We start from the raw sequence: 26,115 nt of genomic DNA on the forward strand, positions 1-26,115 counted from the left end.
CCATAGTAGAAAATGCTTTTCACATTAACACAAGCATGTCCTGTAACCATATGCGGCCAGTCTATCCTGTACTAAAAGGCCGTCAAACTCCCGAAAGTATAAAAATCCCAGGAATCCGATACCCCAGGTCTAACTTGCATGTCAACAACTTTACAGCCCAAAAACCACGAGTAGATCATTCTGTAGGTATTTGAATGCACACTGTGGCACACAAAAGTTAATTACACGCTTGCAGAACGGTACAAAAAGGGGAGCTCGCTGCCCTTTCTCCCATCACTCTGTCACTCTGTGTCTGTAATCTGCAGCCCAGTTTGGCGGTTTGACCATGAGCCCTGAGGAAAATTCCTGGCAATGAGAGCCCATATCATGAGAATACAGTACAGGCTGGAGAAGATCTCACGTGAGCGGGAGAAAAGTGTGCAAAATAATGATTGGGAACATATGGATGTGATGAGGAGGATAATTGTGAATCTGATTTCGACTCGGACCGGGAACCATGAAGTCCGGGATTGTGAGTTGGTACAGCGATCAGAAGATGCGGCGTGATTTAGGAATAAGAGAGAGAGAGGGGGGGAGGGAGGGAGAGAGAGATAGAGAGATGGCGGAGGGAGGAGGGGGAAAAGAGACATCCGTGATTTGTGCCGAATGGAATGACTGCTGGCAAGGAAGTGGTAGCAACTGACGTCGGATTCTACCGCGAACAGAAGCAGACACCCCATCCCACGCTCGAAGATCAGTATGTTACTCTGAAATCAGGTACCAACAAGGTCTGGCGCCAGGGGATATTGTACGGGCAAAAGAAAAGGAAGATTAAAGGAGTACTAAAATTTCAGACCGAACCCAGACCGACGAATTTATCCCCCGCAGGCGTAGCTCATCAATACCGAAATGAACGCTCAATGAACATCTGGCAACCAGCAAAAGCCAGCGAAAATTCCAAAAGAACCAGTTTACTGGGACCCGCTGAACGTACGAGGGCCCCAGGATGCATTCCGAGATTGACGTCGTGGGGAGCTGCCGCCATTCGTCTGTTGACTGGAGTTAGGCTTCTTAGCGATTGAACTCCCGGAACCCTCGCGAGGCTTTGCAGTTTTACGAGGTTTGTAAGTTGTGGAATTGCGCGGTCGAGGGTTGAGCGGCCCCAGTTTCTTTGGAAGAGACACATTCTTCGCGACAAGAGCACCGGGAAGTCGAATCATCACACGGATATATCCGGAGCCATCTCTATCATGGAGACCGACCGAGAACGGCTCAATGCTGTGAACTTGCGTTGACTTCAAGTTCTTGGCCCGCAGCTTCGACTGCGTAGGTGGTAGCGCAGCTTGCCAAGCTGCTGGAGGAGCGTGAGTCGGCACTCTAACAACCGGCAGAGATCCTGCTTCTCGATCTTCAAACATTTCCTCTGCTTCCTCTACCTGCTTCGCAGTTACTTCACCGTCCCCAATCATGAGCTCAATGTTGAACGGGAGAGAAACCGAGACAGCAGCAACATGAAGTTGGACATCAAGTGGCTCCTTTGTCGCCGATGTGACTGCTAGAGCATTTCTCTTTTCAGGTACTGTTTTCTTTCCGAACAAAGTGTTGATTTTCTCCTGCCAGGAAGTCGCTGTCGTGCCATGCTGCGGGCCAGTGCGAGGAGGTGCAGCAACCATGGATGCGAATGTTGGCGGCGGCGGCGGCGGTGCGACAATTTTCGGGGGAAGCTTAACTATAGGCTTTGGTGCTGGGAGATGAACCAAAGGTCTGCTGCAATCACCTGTGTACACCGGATGGCTAGACATCTCTTCGGGGGGAGGTGGCGAAGGGCTCCGGTAGAATTCGGCCTCGTCAGCCATCGGCTTTCGGGGTGTCTCCGTGGCCTGCGGGAAGAAGCGTGAACTACGCACTGGGACACTACCAAGAGGGCGTGCGTGCGTGTCCGCAAAAGGAAGATTGCTAACAGGGTGTTCAAGCCCAGGGAGAGGATTTGCAAGAGGAGCGTTATTCTCGGTCGGTCTTGCAATTCCAACGACTTGTCTCTGTCCAGCCTGGTCTCCTGTCCGGACTTGGCGCCAAGTCTCGTTGAAGGTGACCTGGAGCGACGAAGGCCCCTGTGGTAGAGCACTCATTTCGTTGCGAAGCTTCTCGTTCTCTTCCGCCTCACGCTTCGAAGCAACCGCATGGAAATTGTTCCAGGCAGCAGTACCGGGAGCACGATTCTCATGTTGACGATGTTGCGTATGTTGCGAGCTAGGAGGTCCAATGGGCCCAGGTCGCCCGATAGGGTTGATAACCTCGTAAGGAACATGACGAACCTCGGGTGATGGTAGTGGAGATACTGACGCAGTTTCTTGCGGAGATCGCGCGGGCGCGGAGAAAGGCTGAGCAGGTGCAATGGGTGGCTGATCTAGACCGAGACTTCGTAGTGAGATGTCCCTTGCTGGGAAACCCCCAAGACTTTGTTCGAATATCCCATTGCCTAGAGTTTTATCGCTGCTAAGAGGCTTCCAAGGATTTGCGATTGGAGGAGCGGTGTTCACGAATTTGGGATTCGGTGACCACGGTAAATATGAGCTCGGAGGATTGATGTTGCCCCTCCATTGTGGATTTTGCTCATCAATCTTGGCTTCCGGCAGCTTGTCGGAAGATGGAGCTTGCATCTCGTTGCCTTGCTGAGTCCCATTCGGCAGGGGTACGTCTTGTTTGGCCTCACGAGCTGGAGACGATGTGCGTCGCGCACCAGCCGCAACAACAGGTTTATCCGCTGCTCTTTCCCTCTCAGCGAATTTCTTCACAGTGTCGGGATGGTGGACTTTCATCATGCCGTACTGCTTGGGCTCTCCACTTGGTTCAGGAACGGGAGGTTTTGGAGGAGAATGTAGAACATGTGCGGTGGCTTGTTGGCCGATAGATTCTGGCTTGCCAGTGTCAACTGATTCTCTGCGTAGTGACTTCGGTTTCTCCGGTGGAGGACCAAGCGCCTCAAGCTTTTGCCGAATTCTCTCACGCTTCGCAGCTTCTTCCTCCTTCTCCTGATCTAGCCTCCGCTGGCGAGCTTCCATTCTCTTCTCCTTCATGATACGTTCCTGCATTGCCACGGGATCTTCCTGAGGCACTTGCGGCACTGCCGTCTGCTCATCAGCCGCCTGGTTCACCTCGGTGGGTGCAGTAGAAGTTCTGTCTTGAACGTGAGTAGGACCCCGTGCAGGCCAAGGGCCAGGACCACGTCGCTCAGGAGAAATATCACGTGCTTGAATGTCTTTAGGAGGTTCTCTGTTGAAGACGGAGGAATCAGGCATTCCATTGACTTGAGAGCCCCTTCTGGACTCGAATGCCTTGTGAACGACATCAGGTCGACCAATCGACATCCGACGTCCAAAACTGCCGCTTCCCCCACTGACATTTGAAGATGTTCGGCGGCGAGTCCAATGCATACCATCTTGTCCACTCGAACGATGCGTTTGGAATGCCGCGGAAGGCTCCGCTGGGCCGGTTTGATCGCCTGCTACTGGTCTTTGAAGCACAGATGGTGTACGGAAAGTTTGTTCACCACGCCATGTTCCTTTCCTGGTATCAGGAGCAGGCTCATAACGACCTGATCTAGAATTGTAGAGTTCGCGGGTTCCAGGCTGCATTTCCCTCCAGGCTCGATTGAAATCATCGGCGGCGATCTCCTTGGGGGGCAATGCCCCGGTGAAACCATCAGCAACGTGAGGTTCCCTAAGAGGAGCGCGCACAGGCGGTTGGACTTGCATCGGGGGCATCACGGGTGATACTTTCTCAACCGGGGGCAGAGGTGCCCATGGTGATTTGGCCGGAGGCGGCGCGGGACTAGTCGATAGCAGGGCTGACTTGTCACTCGTTCCCTTCGCGATGATACCAGCATTCTTCGCTTGTCTTTCTGCGTTTGCTCCAAGTCGTAAGACGGTTGGATTGGGACCAACTGACGTGATGGTTTTGGGAACGGTTGGAACAATCTTCGGAGGTTCTTTTGGAGGCGCCGCTTGCTCAACCGAGGGAAACTCCTTTTTAAAGTCTGCGACGGCCTTTTCTTGACTCGGTATCGGTGCTGCCGTGGGAGGTTCGGGATGAGTGAGATTCGTTTTCGTCCCGTCAGTCCATTCGATTGTCTCCGGAGCCCAGTCGTCTTCGTCGTCATCAATATCCGCCCATTTCGATTCCGTACCCGCGCCATCTTCTTGAATCCTAGAAGTCATGTGTATACCATACTGTTGCTTAAGCTCCTCGTCAGTCAGGTGTTTTGGTGGGGGTTGTTGAACCGCTAAGGCAAGACGATGTTAGCACAGAATCCTTGATATCGTGCCGTGTAATCAGCCTTACGTCGATTTTTGTTCCAAACCTGATTTGGATCCGGCCCGCTACCACCTGCTTTAGATGCACCCGAGCCCGACTTCGATAGAGAGTCCCGTAGGCTGCTGGTAGACTTGACGACCAGTCGGGGTCGTGAGGTCAACTGCGGCGTGCCTAAGGGGGTTGAGAGAGTCGAGGAGGGGGCTGTCGGAGGTTAGAATATGGATCCAGAAAATGTTTCATCGAAATACCTTTTTCGGAGGGTTTGCTGATGGGGGGTGTGCCAGGCGCCTTGGGAACTGAAAATTTGGCAAAGGTTACGGGTTTGAATGACGTCGGCTTCTTTGAACTGGCACGCGCATGGAGTTTGCCCTCCGCACGACTTGCGTCGGATTCAGAGCCTCCTTGAGAAGCTGTGTCCTCCCCAATATCTGATCCGGATGTTACACCGTTCATTTCCAAGGCTCGTGCCGCGACCGGCACAGGAGCGTACTTCGAAGTGTCCTAGGTCTCATTCAGTATTACGGTCGGCCGCGACACATGCCTCGGATGAGGCCACTCACACTCAACGTCTGCTCGGAGTCTTCTCCTTTCCCAGTCTGGCCCGGGACTTCTGCAGCACTCGTCATGGGCTCCCCCTGTTGGGCGCTCGTCCTCGTCTCGTCTCGTATCGTTGTATCGGTATCATTCATTTCCCCAACGTCGCCTCCAACAGGTGTCTTGTCGGCGGTGCTCGCAGGAACGTCGGAAGGCGAAGAATCGCCGCCCGACCGGGTTTGGTTTACCACATCGTGGTTACTCTGCTCTGCCATAACAATTCTCGAGTCTGTGAGGCCAACAGGTTGCGACATCTGTTAGACAAGCGTTCTGAACAGGTAAATATGGGAACAAGAGGTGACTGAAATCCGAGAGTCATGGATGCAGGCGAAGGGATAGTCTGAGAATATACCTATTGTCAGGTATCAGGAATCGCCACGGTTGGACTTGCTAGCTCAACTGCTTGAGCCGTAAAAGCTCCGAACGGCCAGGTGGACGGCGGAGAGGGGAGCAGATCAGAAGGCTGGTGAGCCAAGGAAAGGTGGTAAGCGGGGGGAAGAAGGGGCAGGTGTGTGAGAGCTAGTAGATTAAGAAGTGAAGCTGCTGCCCAGGCAGTCCCGTCAAGGGGAGGTTTGCGATAGAGGAGGTAGCTGACTCTTGTGAATGAATGATCGGGTGATGGCTGCAGTCATTGACGGTTGACTTGACGGGTCGGTTCAGGTTGAGGCACTAGGGTGGCTGTTTTCGGTTAGCGCGGCCACCCTTCCCGCAAACCCTGTGGCTGGAGCCGCCCGCATCGGATGGATTCTCTCCGTGCTACTTACTACTCACTGGACTGCTCAGTACTAGTTTACTCACTTACAACTCCTCTTCACCCCTCGAGATCAGCAACTTCGCATTTCACCCGGTTTGTACTGAAACGGACTCCTTCGCTCAAGCTCATGCTCCTCGATGACTAGTCCTCAACACTACATACGTTACACCAATAACTGACTCTCCGCCGACGACAAGCATCGGTAGTCGGTCGCTTCACCATTTTCCCCTTGCCCACCAACTACCGCCGTCTCACTTAATTCACTTAGAGCGCACCGCTTTAACAACGAATTGCGATTGAAGCGAGAAGAAAGCCTGAGTCAGGCGGTCTCCTTGACTGATTTGGGTCGACTATTTCGACACAGTCAGAGGAGGATTCAATAAGCCCGCTTATGTGCAATCTAACCAGTGAAGTATCCGTGCTTTAGTCTCATGCTACACAATGAACTGCCACATTACAATGCTCATTCCATACTCCCGAGGTGCCCTAATCATGGGCCCATGATTCCGATAACTCCATTGTTGTTGTAGTGGCGGGCCGGCAGCCCAGTGCCGGAGGCTCCCTCAAAGTATGATTAGTACGGCATAAATGATATCAGCGATATGTTATGTATGATCATGGCACTACTGGTGCCTCGTCGTCTCACATACAGAGACCAAGGAACCATTTCACAGTCACTTGGCAGTTTCCCAGGTGAAGGATGAAATGAAGTCTCTGGGCTCAGCCTTGGAACCACGTGCGCCTAACCAATGGGTAAGCTCAGTGGAACCTCATGCATTGAGAAAGTTGTTCAACAGTATGTCTACCAACTATGTGGATTGCGTTACATTGTTGAGATAAAGTGAAGTATGGCCCACTCTATGAGACAGCAGGGTTCAACTGGCGGGCCATATAGCATAGGCTTTGATGTTAGCCGGGTAAGAATTAGATTCTCGTAGCAGCCCTAGGAGACAGCGCTCCACTACTCAATATCTACTCGTATATGAGGGCGACTGTGCGGCACCGAGAAGTTCTGTCATGACATCATTGCTATATGGGGAAGATGAGGGGCTGGCAAGAAAAGAAAGCCATGGAGACTACAATGCAACTGCGACCAAGAAAAACCACGCGAACTACAATATAGCTACGAGCGAATTGGTGATTCGAATGGGATTTGCATGAAGAGCTGATCCTACAGGGCGTATCGATAAGAGCGAGATCGAGCATACAGCGCATGAAAGCCTCCAAGCCAAGGCATACATGGGCAGACTGATGACATGGCGAAGTTGATTTCGAGCTCCAGCTGGTGGTGAATTGGAGTTCCTCCAAAGTTGGGTCGACAATCGAGAATCTTGTCATGGTAGAGCGATCGCCAGCGATATAGATGCAGACGTGCGAAAGAGGACTGATAGCAACTCGAGAAGTAGGCGCGTGCTCGATGGAAGGCTGGTGAACAAGGAAATGAAAATTTTGTTTTTTCTTTCATTCAGGGGAATCTATGCACAAGATCAAGGTGTGCTAGTACACCCGGGAACCCTGCTTCGCTTCATCTCATGGCAAAGGTTAACCCCCAGATGTAAAACCCAGAAACACCAAGCAACCGCAAACGACCAGATATCATTCTTTAAATGTGGGTGTCGTAGGGGATGGGGGTGATGGTCTCAGGAGCGGAACCCTCAACGGTGTGAGCCTCGCGGGGGCCGACGGGCTGGCGCTTAAGGTGGAGGTGGACACCCTGCTCCTTGGCCTGGCGCTTCTTCTCGGCGTTGAGCTTGACGCGCTTGATGAAGTCCTCACGGGAGCGGGAGTGCTTGACGTGCTCGACGCGGACGTTGATGCGCTTCTCCATGTAGCGGTTGCCGACGACCTTGTAGAGGAGGACACCGACGGAGGACTTGGTCACGTTGTAGACAACACCGGTCTTTCCGTTGTAGACCTTGTAGGGCATACTATTCCAAATCTCAGCAAAACCATTCGATCACGTTGGCGGGAGGCAACCAAGCCAAAGTCGATATTTTTCGGACTCGTCACGGTTGTATCGGGCGGAATTGTACTGACCCCTTCTGAACGGCACCGTTGACCTTGACATCGACGATGTCACCAACCCTGTATCATAACTATCAGATCCTGCAAAGCACGTATATATCGAATGATTCGGCGAAGGGAACAAATCGGGCGTACCGGTAGGTCTTCAGGTAGGTCGACAGGGCGATCTGACCCTTCTCCTTGAAGTTGCGGCTGAAGGCATACTGGTAATTCGGTCAGCGCATGCGTTCCGGACCCCCAAAATTGGCGATGCAAAAATCCTCAAGATGTCGACATACCCGAGTGCCGCTTCTCAAACCGTGCGAGTGACCCATTTCGGCGGTGTTGGTGGTGCTGGTGTTGAGAACTTGTCGACGTCGAAAAAGTGCCTCACTATGCCGCCCGTCGCGATGGTGTAGACTTCTTCGGGTAGTTAGTGTGCCCGTTCTCCGCCGCCGAGGGCTAGCCCTCGCACTAATCCGGATGCGGCTCCACCTTCGCTCGCTTAGTCTCCATCTCCAAAACGCTTCTTCATCTTCCTGATCGTCTACGACTCCCGTGAAGTTCGGTAGCACGACAATATCGCGACAACGCGCAATCAGCAGTCATGGCCCCCGTCCCGTGAGTATACGACCTGCGATGATGAATCGAGATGTCGCCTTTCTAACCCGAATTGCTGCAATGTAGCCGCGTTTACTCCAAGACCTACAAGGTCCCTCGTCGTCGTAAGTTGCCTTAATCAGTTTGAGATTCAGCAAATTTTTTGATGTTCCTGGAAGTTGGTCATGCGCTAACATCGACATAGCTTTCGAGTCGGCTCGTCTGTTAGTACTCTCCGGCCACTGATCAGAAGCGTGCTTCTGTTTATGTCGTGTGTTCCTGTGTCTAATTATGCTATAGTGACTCGGAACTGAAGGTTGTCGGCGAGTACGGCCTGCGCAACAAGCGTGAGGTATGGCGTGTCCAGCTCACCCTGTCCAAGATCCGTCGTGCTGCTCGGTATGCGAATCACCCCTCGATCACATCTTCGCCCGCGACCGCGCGATCCCCACTCGACTTCGACGCTAACCCTCCCATAGTGAGCTCCTCACCCTCGACGAGAAGGACCCCAAGCGTCTTTTCGAAGGTAACGCTTTGATTCGCCGTCTGGTCCGCATCGGTGTCCTCGATGAGTCTCGCATGAAGCTCGATTACGTCCTGGCCCTCCGCGTTGAGGACTTCTTGGAGCGTCGTCTTCAGACCTGCGTCTACAAGCTTGGCCTCGCCAAGTCTATCCACCACGCCCGTGTCCTGATCAAGCAGCGCCACATCCGGTATGCGGCCTTTGCCTTTCGTTCTACCCTCGATTTTTGCTAACTCTTGTCAACAGTGTCGGCAAGCAGATCGTCAACGTTCCCTCCTACATGGTCCGCCTCGACTCCCAGAAGCACATTGACTTCGCTCTCACCTCCCCCTACGGTGGTGGCCGCCCTGGCCGTGTCCAGCGCAAGAAGGCCGCTGCTGCCGCCGGCGGTGCCGGTGATGAGGAGGAAGAGGAGGAGTAGACGACCAAAAATTGGAGTATGGACGGGTCTCGTTAGCGGAATTTAAACTGCGGGGTTCCTTTATGGCTGCAGTATTGCGTATAATGTTGTACGGTCTGGCAATGCCATGAATGAACAAACAACCTTCGGCTCACTCTCAAGGCCTCACTTAGTTTCCTGCGTAATCAGTGTAATCAGTAATGCATATTCTTCAACCTTTGCCGCCCTCACTGTATTCAAGGGTATGAACACCAAACGCCGTTGCATCAAGTAGTAGTCCTCTCTCATATCACAATTCGTTATTTTTATACGCCAACCAATTTCTTCAGCGTCTCCTCCGCGCTTTTGTACCATCTTCCCATTTTCTCGAGTCCATCGCTCTCGCCCTCTTCCTTCTTCCTCTGAAGTTCCTGCGCCTGCGCTATGGCTTCTGCCTTCCGGCGTTCTAGAACACCTAATTCACGCTCCACCGCCTCGGCCTCTCTAGTCTTGCGGGGCAAAACATTTTGCACCGCTGCAAGTTGTCGATCAAGCGCCGCAAGTTCGGCCTCCCTTTCCGACAAAAGCTTCAGCGTAGCCGGTAGAGGCAACCTCTGGGATGATGACGCGTCTGTATCGGTCACTTGTTTAGCACGTAGCTCTTCGATAGTTGCTTCGAGGTTCTCGATTGATTCCGGTAATGTCGAAAGCTTAGTTAACTGCAATTGCACGTTCTTGTAACCTGTACGCTCCAGAACATCGTGTTAGACATCTCAATCCCAAGAGCCTGGCGCTCTGCCATTACGACGGCCATTCGAGCACTCACGATTCGCCAAGTCCCTGCCTGTCTTCTCCATCTCTTCGGTCATACTCCGGACCTCTTCTTTCCGCGCACGAAGCTCCGCCTTCACCTCGGCTAGTTGCGCTTCGAGTTCGACGTTTTCATTGTGACCAACGACCAAAGGAGGGTCACCCACGATTGCGCGCAAGAATTTCTCTTTTGTCACCTGCTCCACATAGGAGAACCGTAGCTTCGAGAACAGTTCCTTCACACGGTCAGTCAGCATATCACTTCCCTGCACTAACTTTCGACTTCGCGCTATGAGTTCCAGAGGGTTCGCACTTTATAGTGGCTTAGATCTGCCTCTAACGAGGCAGGTGTCGGGTTATCGAGGGTAGAAACATCTGAATTACGCTTCGATGGGGAAGCCGTCTGTGTCTCGGCAGTCGGAGAAAAAATCGGTTCGCTGATTCGAATGATGTTCAACTGTGTCTTCAAATCGCCATGCTCTTGTTGTAGTTCCTGGAGTTGCTTGAGGACTTGTGTGGGGTTCGGTTCAGACATAGCGCCTGTCACGACTGCGAGTTTCGATGATTTAAGGGGGAAAGTGAGATAAATTTTCAGGCCTAGTATTTAGTATTTGTGAAGTGTGTATCCGATCATAAGGATCTGACGATTTCGGGATTTCTGGTGTCGCGCGTCGGCAGAACATGCGGAGGTAAACAGTGGATCTTTTGGTTTTATCGACCCACTACTGCCTTATCGGGGCTGGGGCGGTGAAGTCTCCGCCGCCGCCGCAATGGCGTCCAGTATCGCCGCTCGTAGCTTCCAACCTGCAATTGCGTCTTGCCTGGTTGGATTCACACCTAGCAAGTCATTTGACTCAATCGATTTGTGTATAATCTTGGCTGAAGGTGAATGCGGTCACTGCTCTTCATCTATGCTTGAATTATTCTTATATCCCCTGCCCCGCTGTCAAGGATAATGCCATTTCCCCCGCTCGTCAAATCTGCAGCGTTCCCCACCCGTCGCACGGTTTGATACTACTATGTCCCCCAACTTAGCGAAGCCACTCGGCGCACTTGACGATGATGACTATGTTGCTCAAGTACTCGCACGCGAGGCGCGCGACAGCTCGATGAAGTATTCCGCGCAAGGTTTGGATGCTTACATGCCAAGACGGTGAGTAACAATGGCCGCTTCCATCGCTCTCTGTAGTCAGGAGCGCAGCAGCTGACATACATGTTCGCAAGACCTACAGGTGCCGCTCCAAAACCAAACACGCGCTTCCTTCGACATATTATCAGGGAAACCGACAGTCATAATGCGGCTTTGAAACGCAAAGAGGAGCGAGAAGCGAGGGAGCGGATGCGGCAGCTAAGGAACCAGGCGTCCACTTCCTCCCATGACACAAGCCGAGAGCATCGGCGGCGGCGCGACTATCCATCGGACAATCGAAATTCGCGGACTGAAAGCAGAAAGGAACGGGACGATAGACACGGCTCTTATAGGAGGAGATACAGGAGTCGTTCGAGGTCCAGAGAACGCGATCCCGCGCGCAGCGACCGAAGGAGATCCAAGGATGATGGGACGCGAGCTAGCGGACGTGATAATCACAGGAGAAGTCGTCGACATCGGTCATCTTCGCGGCTTAGGAGTCAGTCGCCTCGGGATAATCGAAAGTCAAGCTCCAGGAGTCTACGCAAAAGCTACCGTACGCGTGATAGATCAGAGCCACGCTCTCGTTCCCTATCCGAGGAAAGGTCCGACAATCGCGGGCAGAACGATCCCGAGAGAAGTAGACGCACTGGGGACATTGGCCATCATAGCTCTAACAGTAACAAACGGTCGCGCGAGAATCCACCACAGCGACGTCCAACAGCAACCGAAGACCGGTCATCAGAAGATGAATCAGATCCGCTAGAGGACCTTGTCGGGCCTTTACCACCAAAGAACGATGGATCGGACGAGAATGCGCCGATTCGTTCCCGCGGACGTGGTGCCTACAAACCCAATACAAGCAATATTGACGCACATTTCGCACCTGACTACGATCCAACCACAGATGTACAGCTGGAAGAGGACGATCTGCACTCCAACAACAAGAGCTCCCGCAGACACGTTCCCGGCCTTATGACAGGGGTTGATGACTGGGATTATGCCCTAGAAGCTCTCCGTGATCGAGCTCGTTGGAAGCAGAAAGGCGAAGAGAGGCTTCGTGAAGCTGGTTTCAGCACTGACTTTGTGGAACGTTGGAAAAGCAATACTAGCTCCAAGCCTGAAGACGATTCCGAGGGTAGATTGGACAGTGTGAAATGGACCAAGAAAGGTGAAGGTCGGGAATGGGACCGTGGTAAATACGTGGATGAGCATGGACATATTGATGTGAAAGCCTCCTGGTAACCCTTGTGGGCTATAAGAGGATCTTCTTTGGATTAGCACAGCGTTATAGCTTTACTTTCAGAATACATCCTAAAGTCATGTGCATGATCATGCCATTCATTAAGTTATACATTTCCCGAAGTCCATGATGCCGGCTATTAGCAATGAATGAAATGTGCTAAGTATGCTGTAAATATAAATAGAGCGGGGCCTGTACTAGTATTCACGCAGCCAAAGTACTAATGCAACGACTAGCTGCAAGAGGTTGAAAAGGGAAGCAACCCACGAGAAAACTAGATCATTGACCTTGTGAAGACAGATCTCGTACATACGTACATACGACAGTGTAGTTCATCGCCAGCGGTATGAAAAAGTGTGGAGTGTCTTCGTTCTCGTGTATTCAGAGTGCCAAGACACAAGACTCTCTAGTTCCGCGGCTTGGTCATGAGTGCGGAATTTGTCGCAATGGCTTTGCAAAATTGGTCACTAATCGCCCCATCGCGACGCTTAATAAGAGGTCGAAAAAGGTGCTCATACTATTTGAGAACAGATCTCTTGATTGGTAATAGCTTATAGACCTAGAATGTAACTTGCTAAGCTTCGTAAGCTTCGAAACCTGAAGTAGACTTCTTCACCTCCGATGGCTGTTCTGTAGTATCATGATATCACATCGGAAGTACAGACCCGCCTGTCTATACCCGAGAAACAAAGTGTGCATCTTCGGTTAATAAATCATATTGGCAGCAGTCGCAAGTACTACCCTGAAACCATCAACTCGGACTCTCGACGTTCTGTCTGAATATCCAAACGGCAGCCTCGGCCATATATACACGGAATGACCGACCAATTTGCCTTTTCATACCCTTCCCCGCTGGAGGGGTACGAGAATCTGGAGCCGCTCTCAGAGTAAGTGCCCGTAATAACCACAAGACCATGCATAATGCTTGAAGAAGCCTCTCGCAAATATCGCATACTAACAAGTATCTCTCCAGTGAGCGAAACGAGGACGGAAAGTCTCTCAAAAACCCCCAACATGGCATCCTGAGCAAAGCGTACGAAGAATTCCCCGACCCTCTCACAAAGGGCCGGCGCGGCGGTTTTGATATACATATCTATCACTTTCAAGTAAGTCTCTCCGCACCTGCCTCTCAGCCGTGTGATTGAATTTATGTCCTTATTGCCTCCAGAATAACCCCGACCAAGTCACTTTTGCCAAGGCCCTCTGGGAAAGAATCCGACGTGAATGTAAGTCTGGTTTACTGACACCTCGGCTGCCTTAAAACTTGGACATGGCTTCAATTTTCTGCGGCACTGTTACGCGTCCAGTAGCCAGGAATATGCTCTAGGAGCGCGACAACATCCAAAGCTGACATTGCTCCTGCAGTCCCCGAACTCCGAATCTACACGTTTTTCGACCGACCGATTGGCCCGCATCCCGTGGCCATGTTCGAAGTCAACCTGTTCACGCCGGCGCAATTTGGGGCCTTTGTTCCTTGGCTGATTGTGAACCGCGGACCTTTGAGCGTTCTGATCCATCCGAATACGGTGGAATCAGAGGATGAGCGCAATCACACCCAGCGTGCTACTTGGCTAGGGGAGAGGATTCCGTTGGATTTGCGAATCTTCAAATTGCTCAAGGAGAGGGAAAAAAACGAGGAGTTGAAGAACTGATGATGGATTTGGTGTGAACATTGATTGGGTCTGACTTGATCCCGTGTGCATAACATAGCATAGCATAGCAATTATGATTGAAGACTGTGATTGAGGGATTCTCACACTGCAGGGATTGATGTTCTCCTTGCTTCAATTTGCATGAACGTCACCTGCGCGAGATCACTTGATAGGGTGCCAGCGCCAAGACTATGGGTCATCTGCATGGATCTTCATTCGCGAGAAGTGGAGGAATCAATGGTTTCCCTGCAGCATCAAGGCTGACATGCTAGAGTGCCGAGTCATACTACTGGTTACAAACAAGTCTCACGCGGTCTCGACCTCCTCAAAAGCAACGGGGTGTGACCTGGACCATCACTCACTCGACCGTGATCCCAGTTCCAGGTAACTAGATAGGTATAACCCGACCCTACATCAAGGTTACTTTCTTGCCCATGGGACAGTTCAATTTCTATTAACCATGCATGACGGGCCAGACCCTAGTCTCCCTGCAACCAGGAAACCAGACAAGGTTACTTGAGGAGAAAACATTCCGAGAACTTAGAAGAGGCAAACCAGACACATCCCGATCAAGGACGCTTGATTTGAGCCGAAGCTGTAGACGAAAGCAATGGTTCGATTTCAGCGACTATCAACTGCCGCAGGGGAGATTGGGAAAAGATGCATGTTGACTGCGCACCGTGATGCATCAGGAGGCCAGGCGATCTCTAAGTATGTTATGCAACTTCAGATGATCTGGCTTGGTATGCCTCTTCCGTTGCATATCTGCAGGTCACACTGTCCATTTTGAGGCTGCCATAATATTTACTTGAAATCCTCTCAGTCTCCGACACCGAGGACTGCGCAAGAGCTACAGGAGCGACCAGCTTCCATCTACAGATTCGTGCTACTGCTAAAATGAGGCAGCTCTTCTATCCATTACTTATCCTCGCCACAAAAAGTACCCATTCCCAAGCCTCAGCCACTCCTCTGAGAGATACTCCAATTCCCGCATATGTCTTAGAATACGGTGAGTGAGCACTGCGAAGACACTGCATGTGATTTGACTGATGGATTCTGATAGCACCACTTGTCTGGCTACACAGCCAAGATGCATATTGACCCTCCGACATTGGGCAGCAGCTTGTGCACACTATCCCTATGGTGAATTGGACATGTATTCCAGGATCGCCGTCGTCTACGACTCTCGACAATCTTGCAGACCTCAACAGGCTGGGAAATACAAGCGTGTATCTTACTTCCCGGGAGGGCATCGATGCCGAACCTCAGCCAGCGTGGTTCCAGGGGGTGGAGCCAGGTATGAATGGTATAATCGAAGGTGCTGTGTCTTCGACCATTGTCGTTCGTAATCATGGGGACGGAACCGTGGATGCCTTTTACTTTTACTTCTTTGCGTGAGTGAAGCAGACTCAGGGGAGGGAGAGAAGAAGATCCCACAAATGCCCTAACAACTCCGTAGATACAATCAGGGCAACACGGTGTTAGGTATGCAGTTCGGCAATCATGTCGGCGAGTGGTAAGACCCCCGTTTGCCATTATGGCTACGAGACTCAGCACTGTGATAGGGAGCACAACATGATTCGCTTCGACAATGGAGTTCCCAGATCGCTCTGGTACAGCCAGCATGCTGGGGGGCAGGCGTTTACCTATGATGCCACCGAGAAGAAGGGAAAGAGGCCCATCGCATATTCGGCAAATGGAACCCATGCTGTTTATGCAATCCCAGGGTATGGCTTCGAAGCCCAAGTGCCCCGGGTCAGGAGCTTATAGCATTCTTCGATAGGTCTCACGATCACACCATTCCTAATTTCAGCCTTCCCACAGGGCTGATAGTCGACTACACGAACCGTGGAGTGCTGTGGGATCCTACCTTGAATGCATATGCATATAGCTATGACACAACGGGCAACAAGTTTCAGCCCTATGATATCAGCTACCCGATCAGTTGGCTCGAGTACAATGGACAATGGGGAGACGATGCATTGCCCGGTGGACCGGAGCTATTTGGGCAAGCCAAATATTCTGGGGGCCCAAACGGCCCTAAATTTAAGCACATCGTTCGATCCGAAGTGTGTCCGAAGAGCCCATGCATAGTTCTCCCGTTTCGCATCTGGAGCGAGGGGGAGAGCCTGAGCGGCCAGTAACTCTTTCGTGCCATTAGTTGACTTTTGCCCGCATGTGTTTATCATAAGAGTTCTGGCAAGAGCTGATGACTCTAGAAGCTGGTCGACAATGGAGAAGACGTGCATAGCTTGGGGAAGTTTGCTCTCCGAGGAAGGAGAACTGTGATTATTGGTACAAGCACAACCATTTCAACAAGAACAGCCAATTTGAGAACAACTGCAGGTCAACACCTAGGGAAATCCAAGCAATAGTTCCAGCATTGACAAAGTAAGGTGCTCGAATGTCAATTAGTTATGGATGCAGGAGCTAGTTCCCGGTGATGCGCTCGCCGCGGTCGCGATTGGCATCTGTGTGCTCCTAAGACATCATGAGTCAGGGATCCCCCTTAGTGCGGGCAGAAGGACGAGGATTGCAGGAGAGGTCCATGTTCTTCTCGAATTGATATCTACCCAATAAAAGCAACAAATAGACCAAGAAAGTGAATATACTGATCTCATTAGTCAAAACCATCATCCAAACATTCGTGGCCTCTGCCCACGTAAGACACGGGCAACTCGGAAAGGAAACTGGCTCCCTCTCCGCACTAAGAAAAGGGGCGCGGTGAACGGGGCCGTCACTGGTAGGTGAACTGATGGATTCCCCAATCATCAACGCTAACCGAGATTTCTCTTCTTGTGCCTAATTCCACAATTTCCAAAGAATTCCGAATGCTTCGCCAGAGCGAAAGAGAGAGCTTAGGAAAACCATGAAATCCGGGGAAGGGGGGAAGGGGCAGTGATTGACGATAAGGGGAATGCACGAGGACGCCAGATGCAGGAGATAAACAATTTAACGAGGGATGACAGGACGGTACCCACGTGTACTTTAGGGAGTTTTGACCACCGCTCGATCATCAGTCAAACGTGAAGGTTTCATGGTATTGATTACTCCATACGGGGTATGAGTGATGTATTGACCGGTACCCACATCTGCTCCAATCTGCGGTTCGATCGGTCCTCGGTCCATGAACGTTGAGATTAATCTAATTGAATGAGCCTGAATTGTGTGTTGCGAAATCATGCTATGCCATTCCCCTCAGCATTTCGTTCGACCAAGCGCAGATTGTGATCTGAGGCTTCATTCCAAATGAATCAGCACCTTGCCATCAACGAGTAGGTACTTGTACTATACTGTACGCACCACTCTCACTCGGGTAAGTAAAACCTACCACCTGTATGGAAACTGTGGTCGTACAACAGCAGAGAGACTCGAGTGTCCGTTCAACCCGTAGTTGGTGGTCATGTAAGTTAACTGTAGCCTGTAAACCCCGGGTAGAGAACCCCAACAGTTTAGAGACTACCAGCCAATGTAGCCATCTGCCCTACTAGAGCAATCCAACTTAGTGCTCACTAAACCCCAATTGAACTAGACCAATGCGCTGGTGGAGAGAGTCTGGTAGAGACCACCTAGCTCCGCTGCCGCTTTGCCCCTGAATTTTGTTCGGCTCAAAAGCTTCTCGAGCTCTGCCTCTCCGCCAAGTTCGTAGAAGTCCAAAGGTACCTAGACTCAAGAACAGAGCAGATTTGAAATACCAAAGAAAAAGAAAAAAAAAGAAAGAAAGAAAAGAAAAGGTGGTAAGCAAACCAGCACGAAGACGATTGGCTCTCACTGCCCCAAACACGACAGGACAGGACTCCAGGCAGATCTGAAAGTCCAGTTGTCCTGGAGAAAGCCAAACGTGCTGCAGAGTCTGTTGTCAGTCGAGCTTCTATTTTGCGAAGTTTGGCACTGCATCAGCCCAGTCCGTTCAAAGGTAAAGCGGCGCCTTCGTCCAATTTCACTGGTCGATCATCATCTATTCTCAGCTCCATCAATCAACCTTTGCGCTGCTCTTCTCTGTCTCGGACCCAATCATTCATATCCTTCTGTGTCCCCTTTTCTCGCTTCTCATTTTGTTTCCGTTTCAATTGTATGCGCCGCTTTGGTCGGACCTGTTGAGCAGGCTTCACTTTCAAGATTCCCTGGTAGGATCGAACCACAGTGCTGACGCATTGCTCGCTGGTCTTCGCTGTCATACCGCTTGCTCTATACACAACCAGTAGCAAGGTTCCTCAATTCCACGATCCACCTGCTGGGCTTGTGCAAGTCGATTGAAGTCATCACTCAGTTGCGGGATCTCTCGTCTCATCTCGGGTCAAGCATTTGCGCAGACAGATCTGGTCGCTGAGTCGGTTCTCTCCGTTCTTTTCTCCAGTTTCTTGTCCCATCTTTGCTCGAAAAGAAGTCGATGCAAGCGAAATTAGAACAAAGGTGAAGCCACCTATCGAATTAGGTATGTTGATCATCTGGCAGTCCGGGCATAGGATTTCCGTGGAAAACAACCAGTCTTCGGGTAAAGGGGGTGCGGCTCATATTATACCATAGCAATGCACCTCTCTGTAATATCAGCCACTGACTGCAATAGACCACCACCCATCTAGGTGAATCTACCAGTTGAATCCTTCGGGGACCTAGTCTTAATTGAGCTGAGAAGAGAATTCGCCGTCGTGAAAGTGAATCACATTCAACTGACTATATCTGAGACACGCATCATTCCCAGTGACCCCACTTCTGTCTGGCCATTTGCCCCCCCGTTCGTGTTACAGCCAGTCAAGTGATAAGAGAGAGCAGACGTTGCCCAGAATAAAACCCAATGGCAAGCACATCAACAACACCCCGGACTCCGGTTCGGACTGACCCTTCCGCTGTCGCCGCAGACGCCGCAGAAACAAAGGACCAACGCAGAACGTCCTCTCTAGGCTTCCTTCGTCGCTCCAAATCAATTGAGCTCTTGGGTGAGAGGAGACCATCTGCAAGCAAAAGCGGCAAGAGTATTCCAACGGAACTGGACCCTCGCCCCCAACGCGCATCAATGCTGTACCATCAACCCCCTCGTCTTCCGGATCTGTCCCCAGCTCCGGTTCTGGAGACCTTTGGTGGCGAGTCACCCCGAGAGACTACTCCAGCCCCTCCCAGCCAGTCCCCCGCGCCCCGACCGCAGAGTGTGGCCCCCAGTACGATGAGCACGCCGGTGAAGCCAGAGAGTAGCGATCCATACGCACGCGCTGAGAGCATGGCGCACCGTGGACGTTATAGCTATGCGAGCAGCGCTGTTAGTTCCGTCAATAATCCGCGTCGTTTACGTCGGCGCAAAGACCCGACTCCTTACAAGTAAGCTGCCGTCAATCTCGATCGCATGTCATTCCTTTTCTTAACTGACCTGCGTTAGTGTTCTTGTCATTGGCGCAAGTAATTCTGGAAAGACGTCGTTCCTCAAGTTTCTCAAGAAGTCTCTAGAACTGCCACCAAGCAAGCACGCCGTCCGTCAGCCGAGTGGCTTGGATGATCAAAGGTGTTCATCGGGAACAGGTGAAGGCTATACTTCCTCCTACCTTGAAACCGAGATCGACGGTGAACGCGTGGGCATCACATTCTGGGACTCACCGGGCTTGGAGAAGAACATCGTCGATATCCAACTACGCGGAGTGACAGGGTTTTTGGAGAGCAAATTCGAAGAAACCTTGAGGGAGGAGATGAAGGTCATCCGCTCACCTAACGCTCGAGACACCCACATCCACTGTACTTTCCTGATTCTCGACCCAGTACGATTGGATCAGAATATAGCTGCCGCTGAAAGAGCAGCACAAGGGACTCCCAGATCAACCGACTCAACCATCATTGGTATTCTGGATGAAAGACTGGATCTTCAAGTCCTGCGGACCATGGTGGGGAAGACTACTGTCGTACCAGTGATCAGCAAAGCCGACACAATTACAGCGGCGCACATGGCATACTTGAGAAAGGCGGTTTGGGATAGCCTCAAAACGGCCAAAATCGATCCTTTGGAGATCTTGACCCTTGAAGACCAGGAAGAATATACTTCTTCTGAGAGCGATGACGAAGAAGAGTCAACGGAGAAGGGAGGGCTCTCCAGCCCGCCGCGCTCCTCCGAACCTAGCCAGAACATGCCCGAGTCCCAAACTGTTCCTCAGCTAATCCCCTTCACTACCTTGGCGCCCGATCCATATTCGTTGGACTCCGCAGATGAGCCCATCGGCCGCAAGTTCATATGGGGCTTTGCCGACCCTTACAATCCAGAGCACTGCGATTTTCTCAAATTGAAGGAAGCTGTCTTCAGCGACTGGCGGATCGAGCTACGGGAAGCAAGCCGTGTCGTCTGGTATGAAAGATGGAGAACTAGCCGCCTCAACCGTAATACCGCCACGTCCCCGGCCCCTTCCAGAGAACTTGCGCAGAAGAAGACATACAGTGGGAAAACTGGCCCTGATCTTCGTCGCTTCCCGTAAACAACTATGGTCTATTGACAGTCGTCCAAGCCTTGCATCTCTCGAGATTGTCTAAGATATACCTTCTCTCATCTTTTGACATTTTTTTTCGGCCACATCCTTGGTTACCAGCAAACCGATTCTGTGAATTTTATTTCCCTAGCGACGTCTCAGAGTGATGTTGAATGTCTAGCATGTTGAAAGAAATTGCACGAGTTGATTTTAGGAAGCTCAGCAGCCAAAGAAGGATCATTGTACCTGGTCTGGACATGCGTACAATGACACAAGAGAACCGTGATTTCTCTAGCGCCTACTTTACTCCGGAAAGTTGGATAGCTGAGATACCGTGGCTTTTTCACATTCCCTCTCTTTGAAGTCCCCTTTTTTAATGTCACATCATCCCCATGTTTTGACGTCCCAGCGCTGTTGTGTTTATGACTAAGTGCTCAGGTGCTTCGGTGCTTGAGTGCTTGGTCCCATTCCAATTTGCTTTTCCAGTGCGAAGATGTCTTTCTCTCGAGTCATACCCAATCTCATTCCTTATTTGTATTTTTGATGATCTTCTTGCTCTTTCCATGTTGAATCTGTCATCCCTGCCTATCACCAACCTGCGGTTTGTGTCTGGGCTTCTGTTTGTGTTCATCATGCCTACTACTATGATGCTTAGAGGCGGTTGCGGCAGGTAATGCATGTTGAACTCGATTATGAAATGGCTTCGTTTCGGTGAGAAGTTGTGTGTGTTTGTAAATGAGGTTGTCTAGTGTTGACACTTCGCGGTCGCGGAGTCGGAAGCGTACCCCTCTTCTGATGTAGACTAGACTAATTAGTGCTACTTACTCAGTCAGGAGTAGAGAGGTCACTCCCAATTACTGTAAGTGGATCAAGGTCAATCGCGGGCATCTGACCATCAGACAATACGAAGCGCTAAAGTGGCCCAGGCGGGTGGATTCCGGACCCCAAGCTCTCATGAACCCGTTTGTCATTCGCGAGGGCCCGGCAAGAGATGGTTAGATTGCCGCCCAGGGTGGACCAGCAATCAACCTTGATGGTTCTCCAAGGCTGCAGAAGACGGTGTGCGGCTCCAAAACAGTCCTGTTTCATTGTGCATGGTGACCAACGGTGTAAAAAGACCGCAAGGAAACTGGAAATACCCACCAGCCTCTTTGAGTAGTATTTGTGTGTAGGAAAAAAAAAAAAGACAGACAAGAGGCGGTGGGAACAATAATGGGTTTGTGCGCGGGCGAGCGAGATTTACTAGAACTACTCATGCGGACTTGGTTGACTTCAGCTGTTGTTGCTCAGCTGAACTCGCAGAATTCTCCATGATCACTCGTTGCAAATTCATCTCTCAGCCTTGTCTTCCTCATCCTCCAATAACTCTTGAAGAAAACCTGTCACCTCGCTTATCTCCCTTCACCTAATCTCATTTCTCCCCTTTGCGTCGCTGTCATTATATCCGCCCTTCCCCGTCCTTATTTCCTCGGTGCTCCACACGAGGCTGAGGCGTTCAATCCTATCGACTGGTCACTACAATACTTTACTTCAGCATTCAGATTTGACCTATTTTTCTGACATCCCACTTGATCTCAACGTTGACGGGACTCTCCATTTTAAGGTCTGATCTTTGCCACCGTCACGCCGGTCCCTAGCTCTTGCACCCATGTCACTCCAAGTGGGCGACCCACGGTCGCGAGGCCGTTCCAAATCCCCAGGCGGCCGAATCCGCGATCGATCCAAGTCTCGCGACAGTCGAACTCTCGACCACAATTATTTGTCCTCCGCTCCGGTGGATGGGAACCTGAGGACTAGGTCTAGGAGCAGAGGCGCGGCGCCAGGTAATTTTTATTACCGGTCTAGTTCTCGCTATACCCCCTCTGATAGCCGAAATCCTTACTTAGGAATCGAGCACGGTCGTGATTACTACTATCAATCTGACTCGGGAGAGAGCAAAGGTGCAAAGCGCGACAGCAGATATCATTCTTCCGCTCAACGCCGCGATGCGCGCTATGACAGTTACTCGGAGAATAACTCGTACTCCGACTCGGAGGATGATGCGCTTGCTTATGGTGACCTTCCCGACGATGACCTAGAGCGCGCTTACTACGGGTACAAAGGTACAAATCGTGCTGCATCACCGCGCCATGGGGGGCCTATGATGTCCGGTGCTCTCAATCCAAGCGTACCCCAGGTTGGTGCATCGGGGCGTCCCGCGGAAGGCATCAATGACCAGGTCCCTGGCAGTCATCCCAGCTACGCCAGACCCGATCCATTCAGATATGCTGCGCAGTCTCAGCACCCTCACGCCCAGCCCCATCCAGCTTACTACGGGGGCCCTTCCGCTTCGAGTGCAGCTCCTTCCAATTGGGCACCGATACCTGAGTGTGAGCGACCAGGATTTGTGCCTCCAACATCTCAGGGACATAGTCAAGTCATGCCTGGTGCATTTCCCGCTGGCTCCAGTCAGCCTGATATGCCTGCCACAACTGCTGCAGCCCCGATGCCAACGTACAGATATGTGGATCCAGGTACGCAGAATGGTCGCCCATTGTCGGTGTCCGCTACCAACGTATATGCTCCTGGTGTGGGTTCTTCAAGCCATCAACGCTCAATGTCGAGCGATGCGGCGGTTAAACCTTCTTATGCTGCCCCGGCTCCTTTCCAGTATGCACAAGTTGATCCAAACGTGAAATACTCATCCAAGAGTGCAGCGAGCAACGAGACCAAGCCGGTGGCGCATTCCACCACACCTCAATTCTCGAAAGGCGGCGGCAAACCGGCGAATGATGCGCCATATAGCGGAGTCAAATATACGGCTGCTCCTCAGTTTGCTCAAACTCCAATAAGTCGTCAGGAAAGCGGCCCGCACTACGTCGAAATTGCACCTGGAAACAGGACCGTTAGCCGACCCCATAGTCACTCGGTATCTTCCGCCCATAATCTCACGGTTGCCGGCCCCGACCCAACTCAACGACCAGTCAGCCCGCTTCAGGAGCCTTACAAGGGGACTTATCAGAGTATCTCACCCATGCCGTCACCCATCGTCATTTCGTCGAGGCTGGACGATGACGTCTCAGACTTGGAGCTGGTGGGCACTAGTTCAGACGAGGGAAAGAGGGAGCACAGACGAAAGAAGAGCAGAAATGAAAGGGAGTTGAAACCTGACCACGTGAAACGAGAGAGTAGCCGTGTGCGACACGAACGCCATGGGTCTACCGGACCTGATTCTCTAGTCGTCATAACTCCTAGCAGCAATCGAAAGCGTGTCACCTTCTATGATGCGGGCCCCGATGCGCTGGCATTGCAACAGGCTCTTAATCACACGCGGCACATCGACAACAAAACCCTCATTAAGGTGCTGCCACACTTGACGAGCGATGAAATGCTGGATTTACGCAAAGAATACAAGAAACACGTCAAAGTCCACGGAAAGGGAGTGAATTTGGCCAAGCATATCCGACTGACCCTGGGCAACAGCGCCTTTGGTAAAGTATGCTATGCTACTGCCTTGGGCCGTTGGGAGTCCGAGGCCTTTTGGGCAAATTGCTACTACCAGTCAAGTACATCTCGGCGCGAACTGTTGATTGAGTCCCTGTTTGGTCGGACCAATAGCGAAATCAGTGAAATCAAAGAATGCTTCCGGGACTCGCGGTACTCCGATAGCCTTGAAAAGTGTATGAAGGCCGAGTTGAAGGCGGATAAGTTTCGGATGGCGATATTGCTTGCTCTGGAAGAGACTCGACAGAGCGAACGGGATCCACTTGATTCCGAGCTCGTGGAGCGGGACGTGCATGAATTACACCGCGCTCTGGTCTCACGCCATGGAGGTGAAACGTCAATGATCTATATCATTGTTCGGCGGAGTGATAGTCACCTTCGAGAGGTGCTTCGCACTTATGAAAAGTTTTACGAGCACAATTTCACTCGGGCCATGATGGCCAAGTCACAAAACCTGGTTGTAAGTTCTCTAGGCTGCCGCCAAATGATTGCTACTCTGTGCTAATCAAAATCATAGGGCGAGACACTGGCACACATACTCAATGGGGCAATAAACCGGCCCATGCGTGATGCCCTTCTCCTGCACCAGGCGCTGCGTGAATCGCGAACTGGTAAGGAACGCTCCGAGCTCCTGATCTCACGCCTGGTTCGACTTCATTGGGAGCCACGACACTTGGAAAAGGTCAAGACCGATTTCCGTCAGCGCTACCGCGAGCGGTTAGAAGATGCCATCGCGGAAGAAGTGTTAACATCTAGTGGGGGCAGTGAATGGGGAGAATTCTGCATCGAGCTCGCTCGCAGCTCTAAAACTCTCGTTGGCCGCGGTTGAGCATGCAACTTCCTGAACAAAAAGGGTTCTGCTTTGGTTTTTATGTTGGAAGGAGTAGCACACGTTCCTTAACTGCTTCTGATGCGTGACGCGTAACGACTGACGATGCTGATGATGCCGACGATACTAATAACGCTATCAATATCATTAATGTGACATGTTGAGAAGCGATCTGCCGTATGCGTTGATGAGTATCCGTAGTCCTACGCCGTAGCGCGATCAATCTGAGAACCTGGTTGCTGTGAGAACAAGGGGAAGCAGACGCTCCTGTTCTGGGGGTCTGCTTATCGATCTTAGTACTAGAGCTGATCCGGTTCTGACCGTACGGTGCCTCGACCTGGGCCGTGGTGGCTTTGCCAGTCCGGCGTGCATGAAGCATATTCTATCTTTCACAGTTGCCCCCATGGTTGAGGAGACTCATCTCCGCTGGATGTCCCAGATGGGCACTGACCTACGACGATCTTATCAAGATATCGCATGTCTGCATTGACCGGAGACTTAATGACGCGTATCCCTGCACTATTGTCGAAGGAATCATAAGTAGTACGGATTATGGTGGCATTGATCACCGGCCCTGTCTCAAGTATATCACACGACAAACCTGCCGCAGATATTAGGCTGAACGGAGTTCTTCCGAGGGGAGATGAAAGGTGAAGTATTGGCGGAAGAATCTGGGGGCGAGCAGGAAGTCTAATTTGCTGAAAGTTGAGTGTTGAATGTTTGGAGTGTTTAGTACGTAGTTTTGGTCGTCGGTCGTCCTCTGCCGCTACCCGATTTCCCATCCAAGTCATCTTCATCTTCCGCCTATCTCCGACCGACCATGCAGCCATCCTGCTGAGTTGACAAGGTCACACTGCATCATCCCCTGGATCACATCCAGCCTTTAGTGCAGCCTGCTCCCGGTTCCTGGATGCAGGGGAAATCCACTAAGAAGTTCAATGAGGGGAAACTCTCCCCGGACTATTCTACTTCCCTTTGCCTTCACATGATGGCATCACCACCGTCGGTCACACTGTCCACCAAACCTTTAGACTCTCAAATTGTCAGATGCGAACAACAGGAAAGTCAGTCTACCGTCAAAACGCCGGCCAAGTGCAATGCAATGCCATGGACAGATGGCTGTCACGGGCCAAGCCGGGTGGAAGCAATTCGCGCTTTCTTCGGAGGTAATCTCACCTGCAGAGAACCGGCTCCTTCAGATTGACTAAACTATTGAATGCTAGTCCTGTATGAACCATGTCACTTCCTGCCGTTTTGAGAGATTCGTTGAGAGTCGGTCTCCATCTATCTCCAATTATGCCCCTCCGACAGGCCACTCCACCGAACTGCATTTCGTTCATTTCTCCTCGATTCGGGCCCCCCCATCATCAAACCTTCTATCA

General features: G+C 51.5%; 10 protein-coding genes across 10 annotated transcripts; 6 read left to right on the forward strand and 4 right to left on the reverse strand.

Moving 5' to 3' along the window:
- Window positions 1-238: 238 nt before the first annotated feature.
- Window positions 239-835, reverse strand: BP01DRAFT_197629 (uncharacterized protein). The gene has a single exon (XM_025570997.1). It carries the CDS (start codon window positions 717-719, stop codon window positions 282-284), a length of 438 nt encoding a protein of 145 aa, XP_025433770.1. The 5' UTR covers window positions 720-835; the 3' UTR covers window positions 239-281.
- BP01DRAFT_197635 (uncharacterized protein) lies at window positions 835-5,322 on the reverse strand. Its single transcript, XM_025570998.1, has 5 exons — window positions 5,240-5,322; window positions 4,854-5,141; window positions 4,542-4,794; window positions 4,321-4,494; window positions 835-4,261 (listed from the first exon to the last, which is right to left on the reverse strand). The coding sequence occupies exons 2-5, from the start codon at window positions 5,139-5,141 to the stop codon at window positions 951-953; spliced, it is 4,026 nt and encodes a 1,341-aa protein (XP_025433771.1). The 5' UTR covers window positions 5,240-5,322; the 3' UTR covers window positions 835-950.
- Window positions 5,323-7,244: 1,922 nt separating this feature from the next.
- BP01DRAFT_380352 (60S ribosomal protein eL21) lies at window positions 7,245-7,980 on the reverse strand (the record flags this gene model as incomplete). The annotated part of the gene is made up of 4 exons (XM_025577215.1): window positions 7,245-7,569; window positions 7,679-7,726; window positions 7,802-7,869; window positions 7,945-7,980. The coding sequence occupies 4 exons, from the start codon at window positions 7,978-7,980 to the stop codon at window positions 7,245-7,247; spliced, it is 477 nt and encodes a 158-aa protein (XP_025433772.1).
- Window positions 7,981-8,236: 256 nt separating this feature from the next.
- Window positions 8,237-9,335, forward strand: BP01DRAFT_389701 (40S ribosomal protein uS4). Its single transcript, XM_025577936.1, has 6 exons — window positions 8,237-8,266; window positions 8,333-8,370; window positions 8,451-8,469; window positions 8,546-8,644; window positions 8,725-8,958; window positions 9,015-9,335. The coding sequence occupies exons 1-6, from the start codon at window positions 8,253-8,255 to the stop codon at window positions 9,187-9,189; spliced, it is 579 nt and encodes a 192-aa protein (XP_025433773.1). The 5' UTR covers window positions 8,237-8,252; the 3' UTR covers window positions 9,190-9,335.
- A 5-nt stretch (window positions 9,336-9,340) lies between these two features.
- On the reverse strand, window positions 9,341-10,644 carry BP01DRAFT_197730 (uncharacterized protein). Its single transcript, XM_025570999.1, has 3 exons — window positions 10,271-10,644; window positions 9,974-10,193; window positions 9,341-9,889 (listed from the first exon to the last, which is right to left on the reverse strand). The coding sequence occupies exons 1-3, from the start codon at window positions 10,490-10,492 to the stop codon at window positions 9,474-9,476; spliced, it is 858 nt and encodes a 285-aa protein (XP_025433774.1). The 5' UTR covers window positions 10,493-10,644; the 3' UTR covers window positions 9,341-9,473.
- Window positions 10,645-10,781: 137 nt separating this feature from the next.
- On the forward strand, window positions 10,782-12,374 carry BP01DRAFT_335356 (uncharacterized protein). Its single transcript, XM_025573191.1, has 2 exons — window positions 10,782-11,110; window positions 11,182-12,374. Exons 1-2 carry the CDS (start codon window positions 10,977-10,979, stop codon window positions 12,329-12,331), a joined length of 1,284 nt encoding a protein of 427 aa, XP_025433775.1. The 5' UTR covers window positions 10,782-10,976; the 3' UTR covers window positions 12,332-12,374.
- A 559-nt stretch (window positions 12,375-12,933) lies between these two features.
- Window positions 12,934-14,070, forward strand: BP01DRAFT_354328 (uncharacterized protein). Its single transcript, XM_025574398.1, has 4 exons — window positions 12,934-13,216; window positions 13,303-13,435; window positions 13,498-13,555; window positions 13,695-14,070. Exons 1-4 carry the CDS (start codon window positions 13,146-13,148, stop codon window positions 13,979-13,981), a joined length of 549 nt encoding a protein of 182 aa, XP_025433776.1. The 5' UTR covers window positions 12,934-13,145; the 3' UTR covers window positions 13,982-14,070.
- An 808-nt stretch (window positions 14,071-14,878) lies between these two features.
- On the forward strand, window positions 14,879-16,349 carry BP01DRAFT_409160 (vacuolar protein sorting-associated protein 62; the record flags this gene model as incomplete). The annotated part of the gene is made up of 6 exons (XM_025578842.1): window positions 14,879-14,990; window positions 15,045-15,052; window positions 15,101-15,375; window positions 15,441-15,497; window positions 15,547-15,708; window positions 15,765-16,349. 6 exons carry the CDS (start codon window positions 14,879-14,881, stop codon window positions 16,123-16,125), a joined length of 975 nt encoding a protein of 324 aa, XP_025433777.1. The 3' UTR covers window positions 16,126-16,349.
- A 2,427-nt stretch (window positions 16,350-18,776) lies between these two features.
- aspE (septin) lies at window positions 18,777-20,430 on the forward strand (the record flags this gene model as incomplete). Its single annotated transcript, XM_025577216.1, has 2 exons — window positions 18,777-19,294; window positions 19,353-20,430. 2 exons carry the CDS (start codon window positions 18,777-18,779, stop codon window positions 20,428-20,430), a joined length of 1,596 nt encoding a protein of 531 aa, XP_025433778.1.
- Window positions 20,431-21,788: 1,358 nt separating this feature from the next.
- Window positions 21,789-24,892, forward strand: anxc4 (annexin ANXC4). The gene is made up of 3 exons (XM_025574399.1): window positions 21,789-22,244; window positions 22,308-24,364; window positions 24,422-24,892. The coding sequence occupies exons 1-3, from the start codon at window positions 22,070-22,072 to the stop codon at window positions 24,731-24,733; spliced, it is 2,544 nt and encodes an 847-aa protein (XP_025433779.1). The 5' UTR covers window positions 21,789-22,069; the 3' UTR covers window positions 24,734-24,892.
- The last annotated feature ends 1,223 nt before the right edge of the window (window positions 24,893-26,115 follow it).

The sequence above is a fragment of the Aspergillus saccharolyticus genome (genome assembly GCF_003184585.1).
Source record: "Aspergillus saccharolyticus JOP 1030-1 unplaced genomic scaffold BP01scaffold_6, whole genome shotgun sequence".
NCBI lineage: Eukaryota > Fungi > Ascomycota > Eurotiomycetes > Eurotiales > Aspergillaceae > Aspergillus > Aspergillus saccharolyticus.